We start from the raw sequence: 11,680 nt of genomic DNA on the forward strand, positions 1-11,680 counted from the left end.
ATGGTGAAGTGATGACATTTTATATCCAAAAGTCAATCAAAATCAAAGGTCAGCTTCATAGTGACATCATAATATGGAAAAACAATTTTCTGGCTGTTTTTCACCATCCTGACTCAGAAACAGGGAGACGTTTGTGCAGATCCTGAATTGGTGACACTAATCTTGGGCGTCCACCTTGAAACTGTGCTGATTCTCCAGATTTTATGTCTTCTGTGCTATCAGACTTGCTAATTCTAGTTTTGTGTTGACTCTCCCACTATAATTAGATAATGAGTAATCTATTCCTGGTATACGGATAGCTTCGTAGTTCTGGTCTGTGTAATTCCTCCCTTGCTTCCTGCTGTGAGCGTGCAGTATTTTGTCTCTGGTTGGCAGTCGACAGGTCTCTCTAAATTCTGACTTTTGGTTCATGGTTCGGCTCGCAGACTGTCGCCTCAGAGCCGTTTTGGTGCGTCAGCGGTTAGCACTGTCTCCTCTGGTCAAAGCTGTCAACCAGCAGGAGGTGTGATGTTTTTGTGATGTTTGCATGCTCTCACTTTAACTCTGTTGTTTCCTTCCTCAGTCCACACACCTCAAGTTTAGCTGAACTGAAACTCTAAATTGCTGATAGGTGTGAATGTGCGGGTCTGTGTGTGTTACGGTTCAGACGCACCGAAAGCCAACTGTGGCCTCAGTTCGCCGGTGTTCGGGCCAATAACTAACACATGAAAATACTGCAAATAATACAGCCATCAGCGTGTATGTTCTGCACCTACAGAAGACAAAGTAGCTCCTACAGCAGCAGACGGCGGTCATCTGTAATCGAAAAGAGAAACCGGAGACTGTCATGACACTAGCAAATAAACACGTCTGCGACGTGCTGTATAGTGATTTCTATTTTATTTTGTTTTATTTCATTTTAAGCGCTATCACACACAAAGCAACTTGAACTGATAAAGATTATTATTATTGTATATATATAAATAGCATTACAGGTAGGAGGACACACGTATTTCTGATTTTGGGTTGAACTGTCCCTTTAATACGTGAAAAAGGTTTACCTTCATTATATTCACAAAATTCACACAAACACTCAGAGTCCTTGTAGATGTGACTGATCCAGTTTGTGCATTATGAAGTCCGCAGGTTTGGGATGAGCTCAGTCGATGCTTATTTTTCCGTGTTTTCTTTCCCGTCCAGGTGGTTTTTCGGGAAGATCCCCCGGGCCAAAGCAGAGGAGATGCTAAACAAACAGAGGCACGACGGGGCCTTCCTCATCAGAGAGAGCGAGAGTGCACCAGGAGACTTCTCCCTCTCTGTGAAGTAAGTAACGGCCACACCGAGCAGCATGATTCACACGCACACCCTTTCCTTTCTTCAAAAAAAACCTTTAACGTTATCCTTACATCAGAGCGCCGTTTCCTCAGAAGTGATCAGGTTCGTATGTTTCCATACATGGTGAGTCATCAGCTCGGCCTCTTCCTTATTCTCGTGAAGTCTCGGTGCTGCCCTCTGGTGAACGGCAGGCACCAGGTGGGATTTTTATTGGCCGGCGGCCCTGTGAGTACTTAGTGTTTCAGCTGACACATACACAGCTCATTTCCTCTTTTCTGTCTCCTTCCATCCCGACCTTCCCAAAAGACACTGCGGGTCACAGCAGGTCACATGTAAAGCCGATGGCAAGATACGGATCCTAATTACTGTCTGGACCGCCCTGATTCCCCTCAGTCACGCCAGGACTCCACACGAGCCGCCTGCTTCATTTGACTAATACTTACAAGTCCGCTGCAGACATGTGTGATGCATTTGATAAGCAAAATGAATATCAGAGAGTTCCCACCTTTTATTTAACCCTTAGGGCTCGCGTTAATATTACACACACTCGTATCGCCCTGCGCTCAAAATGCACCTCTCAAAATCAAGCTTTAAAAAAAAAACAAACATTAATATTATTTTCAACTTTCATTCAGTTCACTTTTTAACCAGTGTCAGTTCTGATCATAATTACCAAATTTTCATTATTTTTTCAGAATTTTAATCTTTTTAAATGCTATTTTGTGGTTATTTTTATTTATTTGTTGTTTTAATTTGTTTTGGGGTTTTTTTTGTTATGATGCCATGATTAATTATTTTTGATATACTACATGTTAAGTAGATTTTTTTTTTAAATGATCACAGCCTAGGATATGTCAGTGATAAGTAAAAACATTTATTATTATACATTATTATTTTTTGTGTAGTGTCAAATACTCCCAGTCATACCGCTCTGCACGCAAAATGTCCTTTTCAAAATCAGGCTATAAAAGATGTTGTACAGACTGTAACTGTACTACATGTTAAGTAGGTTTTTTATTATCACATCCTGGGATATGTCGACGATCAGCAGCTACATTGATCGTGACGGGTCACTCTGTGGAAACAGCATGTTTTTTCTTCATATGCTAAAAATGGTACAAAATGACGTCATCAGGTGGAAAATAGTCAAAATGACAAATTCAGAGTCAAAAGCCCCAAATGACACAATGAAGAAGTAATACAAGTCATGTTTTTCTGCTCTGACGGCTGTGGGATCATCAGTTGATGCGTTTCAATGGCACATTTATGACTAAACAGTCTGAATGTAACTGTTCAGTTTCCTGAGTTTATTTCAGATTTTTTGTAGGAGCTGAGCTGGAGTTTACAGATTACACACAAATACGCAAAACTGACGCCTTAAGCATGAACACAGCCAAACTTATCAGAAGACTGAGAGTGAAAAAACGCACCAAACAGAAGAAAACGCGTTTTTCTCACATGCATCCTCAGTGAATGGAGAATCCAAGAAAACTCTCGATGAACTGAAATCATCGGCAGCTAAACTATCAAAAACCTGTGTACAAACTCTCAGCAGCTCGTGCAGGATCAGAGCGAGACTTACAGATGGTCATTTTGAGGTCGAGTATCGCTTTAAATCTGTGCTTTGCTCTAAAACACATACACGTATGTCTCAAACTGCACCTTTGTTTGAACATGGCCTCCTCACACTCGTCCTCTCCGTGCAGGTTCGGAAATGACGTCCAGCACTTCAAGGTTCTTCGCGATGGAGCTGGAAAGTATTTCCTATGGGTGGTGAAGTTTAACTCCCTCAACGAGCTGGTGGATTATCACCGCTCCACCTCAGTCTCTCGCAATCAGCAAATCTTCCTGCGAGACATAGAGCAGGTCCCCCAGGTAAGACCTCTCGCTTTACTCTAAAACCAAATCACGAAAAATAACACGGTCTCTTAACGAGTTTTTAGAGGTGGAAATGTGTTTAATTTGAGGATAAAATTGGATGTACATTTCAAACATGCTCATGTAGATATCCGACCCTCCCTCTGATCTGATCTGCATCAGCGTGAATCACTGCAGAACCAGAACGAACACGCTGGTTTTCAGCTTCACCGCGTGTGAACGCAAATGTCGTTGCATCATTTCTTTAAAAAAACAAAAGACCGTAGATAGTTACTCTGCTTTCCCATCGTGTGAAGAAGTAAAGCTGTTCAGGGTGACACAAAACGCCCTCTCAGCTGTTAAAAACTTAAACTTCACGGCTCCTGAAGCTGCTTGTTGAAATGGAAAGTGTCGATGTTTTGTTCTGTTGAAGCTGCATCCGTCGGTGCGTCGTCACTTGATCGCCCGGCTGCTGTTTGGTTCTCTGGTAGAAATCGTTATTTGGCCGGTGGATTTTTTCAGGTGTGGTGTGCACTTTTTTAGCGTTAACGCTGTTGAGCTTTCGTGTCAAACTTCTGTCGCTTCTCCAAACCGGAGGCGTGTCAGCCGACATCTGCGCGTGATACACTGAACATCGATGAGTACGCCAATAAACCTGACTTCACTGAGGCTGAAGGATCCAAAACACTCACCAAAAAACTCTCGTCTGACTTTAACATGTGTGGCTGTGGCTCAGAGGTAGAGCGGGTCGTCCATCAGCGACATACTGAGTGTGTGTGTGTGTGTGTGTGTGTGTGCGTGTGTGTGTGTGTGTGTGTGTGTGTGTGTGTGTGTGTGTGTGAGTGAGAGAGAGAGAATGTGTGTGTGAATGGGTGTGTGTGTGTGTGTGTGTGTGTGTGTGTGTGTGTGTGTGTGAATGTGTGTGTGTGTGTGTGTGTGTGTGTGTGTGTGTGTGTGTGTGTGTGTGTGTGTGTGTGTGTGTGTGTGTGTGTGTGTGTGTGTGTGTGTGTGTGTGTGTGTGTGTGTGTGTGTGTGTGTGTGTGTGTGTGTGTGTGTGTGTGTGTGTGTGTGTGTGTGTGTGTGTGTGTGTGTGTGTGTGTGTGTGAATGTGTGAAAGTGAATGTGTGTGTGTGTGTGTGTGTGGGTGTGTGAGAGTGAGTGTGTGTGTGTGTGTGTGTGTGTGTGTGAGAGTGTGAAAGTGAGTGTGTGTGTGTGTGTGTGTGTGTGTGTGTGAATGGGTGTGTGTGTGTGTGTGTGTGTGTGTGTGAATGTGAAAGTGAATGTCAAAGACTAGAAAAGTCTTTTTTAAGTGTGTCATGTGACTAACGTGTCTTTAACGTGTCTCTCCTGATGGCGCAGCATCCCACATACGTGCAGGCGCTCTTTGACTTCGACCCCCAGGAGGACGGCGAGCTGGGTTTCCGACGCGGAGACTTCATCCAAGTCCTGGACAACTCTGACCCCAACTGGTGGAAAGGAGGCTGCCACGGCCAAACGGGCATGTTCCCCCGCAACTACGTCACGCCTGTCAATCGGAACATGTAAACAGTCAGACCATGTAAACAACAACAACAACAGCAACCATCACCACCACCACCATCATCATGATCTCATCAGCCCCCATCCAAACCCTCAAACACCCCTCCACCCCTCTTCGCCATCCCACGATAACAGGAGCAGACAGGAAGAACGCAAACAAGAGAGATAAAGCAGGAGTAGTGCCGTCGTAGGCGTCGCTGTGTGGGTGGCAGCTGAGCAAAAAAAAAAAAAAATCAACTTTTACTCGCGCTGAGAACGTTCACCCTCCCCAGTGAGCGCCTCGGCGAGGACTGAACTGTCTTTGAGGGAAATCTAAACGCAGAGAAACTAAAGAGTTAGTGCACCGACCGTGAAGATAACCAAACGATTCTCCCGCTCCCACAGCCGCTTCTGTCTTCTCCTTAACTTCTTAACATTCTGCCTTTCTTTTGTGTTTTTTTTTTCCTTTGCCGCATGTTGTTTTAATCACCTAAATGAAATGCCTACCGATAACTCTGTTTTAAAGAAGAAAAAAAATCTATAAAAAAGAAGAAATGGTTTTAAAATGTGCAAAAAAAAAACAAACAAAAGATGCAATCTACAGTACAGCAAGTTTCCATGTCTAAGATCATTGGCACGTGAGCATTGTACATCAGCCGCCGGCTGTATAAATAAATCAACTATAGAGAGAATCCATTTTTTAAGAATATATATTATATATTTGTATGTGTTTGTCTGTTTTACCTCTCATCACAAATTGTATTTTTTTTTCCATTTGTAAATTATGTTCAATCTTTTTGTTAGACCTCGTAGCTCTAGGATGTGCTGATTTGTCTTTTTTTCTCCTGAGTCGTATCTGAGGGCTCTCAGATGACACAGCATGATATTTAAGGGGTCATAAATTCCATTTTTTTTTTTTGAAAAGGTTTCTCTTGTCCGAGGAAAGGAGAGTTAGTTCACTGAGAAGGAAGCTAACCAGCAAGTAGAGCCACGAATGCTGCAAGAGCTGTGGCTGTTACCTGCGTAAAGGTCAGCCGCCTTTTTTCAAAGCCGATGTATTTATTGCAGCCGTTTAACTCGGGCAGTGAATGTAGCTGACCGAGTCCACAGACATTAACATGAGGGAAGCAAGGTCGGAGAACTGAACTACACACAACCACGCAAGGGATTTTTTTTTTTAAAAAAACGACAAAAAAACAAGACATGCTGAAAAAATGTTGTCGATATTCGTCGGAGAGAGTATGTGGTGTGTGAGGACACGTACAGGAAGTTCACGTGCATTTTCGCAAACATTCATTACGTGCATGCATACGCTCTCCTCCTTGTTATACCTGCACGTAGCAGCGAGGCGAGTTTGGATAATCACAGCGTGTAATCACCAGTGCAGATCCGCAGCTGGCACAGATTAACAGTTCAGAAAACTGAGAGATTGTCTTTTATGCTAAAAGTTGAGAGATCAGCTTAAATGATGTAGTTTTTTTTTCTTTTTGTCCAACGTGGCGTGTGGTCAAGCACTTTTTTTAATTTCTGGTCCAGTGTGTGTGTATGTGTGTGTTTGTTTACCGTGTTTGTGTTACTGGTTTCTGTTTTCTCGTTCTCTCTGGATAGTGCCTTTCTCTCTGGTGTTTCAGTGTCTCCGACCTGCTACTTTGAGCCCCCCCGCCCCTCTATGGGGCCTGCCAGTCCTGCAGTGAGAAACAGTGTACATAATCCAACCTGTCCCATCCAACAATGTCCCCCGCCCGCCGCCGCCGCCTCCTCTCCTACATCAACCCGCCTCCACCTTTGTCCTCACCAACATGGAACTCTTCTTATTTAAGTGTCTCTCGCCTTGTCTTACCTAATGATACTGTTTTATTTTTGCTCTTTTTTTTATTTGCATTTGTTTTTTTGTTTTTTCAATTAATAAAATGCAATTATTAAAAAATGAATCTTTTTTTTGTGGTCTGTGTTTTAATGAGACAAACCTCGTCCTCGATACCAAACAACAGTCGCGACCACTTTCTGCGCAGCAGACGGGTCTCCGGGACAGATTTGTGCAAAACTTAAGGGATATTTTTAAAATTCTCCATAAAACCCAACTGCCTTTCTGCATTTCGATTGAGTGATGTTATGCGACTTCTCCTCTGGTGATAACATCCCAGTAACCATGGTGATGGATGTTCAAAATATTAGCAGCTTTATTTCTATTGCAGCCACCGCTGTGGCCGTCATTATTTCCAATCGAAGGCGGCGTAGGCGTGTGATGGAGTGATAATGGAAAGGCGAGCCCCTCATACGTAGGAGTGGCCACGTGTGAGGGATTTCTGGGAGGTAGAAAGACAAAAAGTGTTTCCATTGAAGGTTTTTGCAAAATACAGGTTTTTGAATTGCCTAAAATACCACCACTGATTTCAAGTTGGTGGTCAAAGGTCAAGCTCACTGTGACCTTGCATTTTTTCATTTTCATGATAGCAGAATCTTAGAAAGGCCTTGACGGAGTTTCCTCAAATTTGGCACAAACTCTGTCTTAAGAATGAACTCATTCAAATTTGGTGGTCAAAGGTCAAGGTCACTATGACCTTTCCATTTTTCTTATTCTCATCACAGCAGAATCTTGAGAAGTCCTTGACGGAGTTTTCTCAACTTTGGCACAAACGTTCACTTTGTCTTAAGAATGAACTCATTCAAATTTGGTGGTCAAAGGTCAAGGTCACTGAGACCTTGCATTCTTCTCATTCTTGTAAAAGCGATATCTCAAGAACACCTTGAGGGAATTTATTCAACTTTGGCACAAACATCCACATGGACTCAATAATGAACTGATTTCAATTTGGTGGTCAAAGGTCAAGGTCACCGTGACCTTGGATTTTTTTATTCTCATGACAGCACAATCTTAGGTAGGCCTTGAGGGAGTTTCCTTAAATTAGGCCAAATTTCCACCACGGTTGCTGACCTCACAAAACATGTTTTTGGCCGAAGCTCAAGAATTCCTACTCAAATTATGACAAAAGTGATGACAATTAATGTCCAAATGTTAAACTTCACTGTGACATCGTAATCTTTTGTAAAAACACTTTTCTGGTTTTATAGATCTTGGTTGTATAGAAGATGTGTGAAGCATTTCTGTTTTCACAAACCTGGATGTAAACTAACAGTGTAACGTGACTGTTGAGCAGACGCGTGCATCCAGGTGGCAGTAACGCTAGTTCATTTTTAGGTGAACTCTCCCTTTAAATGTGGTTTTCACAGCAAAATGAGGACTCAAAATGATCAAAAGAAATGGTAATGCAGCATCTGATTGCTTATGAATTCAGGTTTCCTGTAGAAAAGGGGTTTTTTTTCTTTAAAATGTCACATAGTCTTGCTTAAGTGTTATTGTCGACCTTTTATCCGACCTTTCATCAAGTTTAAGTGTCCCCACCTTGTGGGCAGCCTGTGGTTTCTTCGCGTATCCGTGCAGTGCAATAATCAGCCTGCAGACTTGAAACTTGCTCGAGATGAGTAATTCATCAGAGTGAATATCAGGAGAGCTTTTATTTTCTGCAGGATTGTTGTTGGCTGTTAAGATTGTTTTTCATCTGTGGAGGCTGGTGGTTTCTGTGTTTTTGGGAACATTAGAAAACCAGCGTTTGAGAGCTGCGTTTTTCAGCTCGGCTCTGATTGTCAAACAAAAACACAAAATGTGACAAAAGAAAAGCAGCTCAACATCTTTTCAAATCAGTTTATGCTTTGAGCTGTGCAGAAAACCCAAACAAAAACGGGACGGCGTGCTCATTTTGAGTGCAGAAAAGCACGAAACACCTGCACAGCCGTGTGAGGGATCAGTTTTTGCATCCTTACGGGAGATTTCTCTCATCCAGACTCAGTTTAGTGAAAATGTCTGTTTCATCGTCTCCAGCGGGTAAACTCAGCTGGCTTTGTTTGGGAGCCGAACAACTTGAATTTTACACCATTTCTTGTATTTCAACATTTCTAGGATTTTTGGACATTTGTTGGATTTTAGGACGTTATTAGGATTTCAGGGCATTTCGTGGACTCTAAGACGTTTCTTGGATTCAAGGGCAGTTCCAGAATTTTAGGACATTTTTCAGATTTCTGAACACTTCTGTGATTTTTGGATTTTTCTTGGATCTTAGGATGGGTTTTGGATTATGGGACATTTCTAGGATTTCGGGAAGTTTACAGGATTTTAGGGTTTTTCTTGAATTTCTTGAACTTTCAAAACATTTCTAGGATTTTTGGACATTTCTAGGATCTTAGAGCATTCCTAAGAGTTTAGAAAGTTTCTAGGATTTTAAGATATTTCCTAAATTGTAGGACGTTTCATGGATTCCAGGACGTTGCTAGGATTTTACGACATTTCCAGCATTTTTGAACATGCTACAAACATATTTTAGAACAGAACAACATTTTAGGACATTTCGGGGATTGTAGGACTTTTGTTGGATTCTAGGATGTTTTTCAGATTTGAGGCAGTTTTTGGATTCCACTGGCCCCTTTTTTTGTTTTTTGTTTTTTTTTAAAAAAGGTCTATTTTGGTGCTGTTTTATGAACACCTTAGGTACACAAAAAGTACAAAAACAACTCCTGGTGTGACTCACTTTACTTTATAGTAAATTAGAAAACAGTTAGGAGGCCACCCAGCAGCCTGTTGGGGGGCAGATCTTGTTGAAAATGACTGATCTGCATCTACGACTCTCACTTGAAAATGCACAGGAAATCAGCCCACTACAGAATTAGCATTTCCACCCTGCGACTTAAAGATAACTCTCTCAGACACCACAGCAGTGGCAGTGAGTCAGACGGTGGGTTTTGCTAAACGCCAACTCAACCCATGAGGCCACATTTCATCATGAAACCCATTCAACGTGTCTGTGTGTCTCTCGCGGCGCAGATGATGTGCATGTGTCAGTTGATCTGAGGAAGCAGTGAAGAGGAAGCTGATGATTTCATTTCTTGAAGAGCAGCCTGCGGTGCTCTGCATGCAGCACTCTGCAGCAGCCCCGTCACCGAGATCTTTAACATCGCGTTAGCCGCGGTCTGATGCACTGTCTGCCTCACATTTGGACTTTTAGCACTCAGAGCACCACTTTCGCTCCTCTCTTCAGTCTCGCTCCCCTCTGCTTTGGTTTTTGTCACCTACTGCCTTGAGCAGACGCTGTTACATCAGTGTCGCTGTCGTCTTTTGAGCCCTGTCATCTGGAATGTGTTTTAGTTATGAAAGATTTCCGGCTGCTTCAGTGCTTCTATTCATCTTTGTTAGATTTACAAATAATGTAACCCAGTGGGACGTTTGCTCTGTGGTCTCTGTTGACCACTGGTGGCACTGCCAATTATTCAAATCAAATGAAGTTTTCTGATGTCCTTTTTTAAACAAAACAAACAAACCATAAAATAGTAAGTCTCATAATTTGGAGAAGCTCTTCTAAAGCCTGATCACAGACTCTGCCCGGAGGGGTTTCCCCTCTCGAGCTTGAGTGGGCTGTTTGCCATATGGTGCTGCTATAATGGTCGTGCCAACGTTAAAAGCCCCCTGCTCTCCTCTTGTTTGGTAATTTAAAGATGATTTGAGGATTTGCAAGTGAGTGGGGCATGTCGTGCAGAGCAGAGAAGATTATTATTATCAGTGTAAACTGGCGACCTGTTTGTGCTTCAGTCCTTCTGCATCATAAATAGTGTGGATGCTTCAGAGCAACCACGCTATTGTTCTTCTTTTCTTTATTATTATTATTTCAACTTCTTCCGAACGTTTTTCAGGTCAGCTTTTATTTCTGCCAGTTTTTCAGATATTCTCGGCAAATTGTAATATATTGCTGCATTTTCAGCCAATAATACTTTGGTAATAAACTAATTTCAGCTTTAAGCATCGGAGATCTGCGCTGTCGGAGATCCGCACTGCCAGCCACTGTGACGAAGATCTGCGCTGTCAGAGATCGTGCTGTTCTCTGTTATCATTTCAACATTTTCTGTACGTTTTTTAAGTCAGCTTTCATTTCTGCAAGTTTTTCAGATATTCCCAGGAAGGAAATAGGAAATGCATTTTCTAGTTCAGGGATTGAGATCCGTGCTGCCAGCCGCGGTGCTGGAGATCCATGCTGTCGGAGATTCGTGCTGCCAGCCGCTGTGTCAGAGATCCGCGCTGCCAGCCACTGTGTAAGAGATCTGCGCTGCCAGTTACTGTGTGGGAGATATGCACCGCCAGCTGCCGTTTCAGAGATCCATGCTGTTGGAGATCTGCGCTGCTCTGCTCTTTTTGTGGTTCTGTCTCACTGCTCTGCTGTTGGACAATCAGCTGTTCCTTCAGACAGTGCAAAACTCTACAGACGGGTGGTTGACCTTAACTCAAAACCAGTCGATTTTTTTTCTTTTAAACTGGATGTCAAATTATATATATGGTTGTATATTTGGTATGTAAATAACTGAAAACTTATTAAAACCCCATCCATTTCCTTATTTATTTCACAGTATATACACTTTTTTGCGTGGTAATCCTTGTAATTGTCCTCTGGTGTGACATCATCCTGCTGCTTCTTCTACTACCACTACTAGAACAAAAAACTAGCAGTACTAATTCTAATACTTCTATTTCTATTAAAACTACTGCTGCTACTACAAGTAGTATTATAATAGCTAATTCTTCTCCTGCTAAAGCTAATACTACTACTACTACTACCACTAGCAGTCCAGCACTGAGGTGAGGTTTATCCCTCCCTCCTTCCTGTACTAAGTTATGAACACGTGGCCAGTCTGCGTCCCTGTGTAGGTGTCTGATACGTGATAAAGTTATCAGTTCACTCATTTTATCTGTATGAGTGCATTTATCCGGCATGCAAAGGTTGATACTTTCCTCTGCACAAACACACGATGATGAGATGAGCTCTTCTTCTGCACGCTCCCGCTCCATGTCGACCTTTGTGACTGTTTTTAGGGGGCTTTCAGGGTCAAATTAGACGACAATCTGCAATTCAAAAATTGCATTTAAGGCCTAAACTTCCCCAGCCTTCAAAAT

General features: G+C 42.5%; 1 protein-coding gene across 1 annotated transcript in view; it reads left to right on the forward strand.

The window, feature by feature from the left end:
- grb2b (growth factor receptor-bound protein 2b) overlaps nt 1-6,620 on the forward strand; it is a 52,995-nt gene extending 46,375 nt beyond the window's left edge. The window contains exons 4-6 of the mRNA XM_042504299.2: nt 1,180-1,302; nt 3,021-3,189; nt 4,531-6,620. Of these exons, the coding sequence (XP_042360233.1) occupies nt 1,180-1,302; nt 3,021-3,189; nt 4,531-4,716 (478 nt within the window). The 3' untranslated portion in view covers nt 4,717-6,620. The remainder of the gene's footprint in view (nt 1-1,179; nt 1,303-3,020; nt 3,190-4,530) is intronic.
- Nucleotides 6,621-11,680: the final 5,060 nt, after the last annotated feature.

The sequence above is a fragment of the Plectropomus leopardus genome, chromosome 18, assembly GCF_026936395.1.
Source record: "Plectropomus leopardus strain MGB_pleo_1.0 chromosome 18, ASM2693639v1, whole genome shotgun sequence".
Classification (NCBI taxonomy): Eukaryota; Metazoa; Chordata; class Actinopteri; order Perciformes; family Serranidae; genus Plectropomus; species Plectropomus leopardus.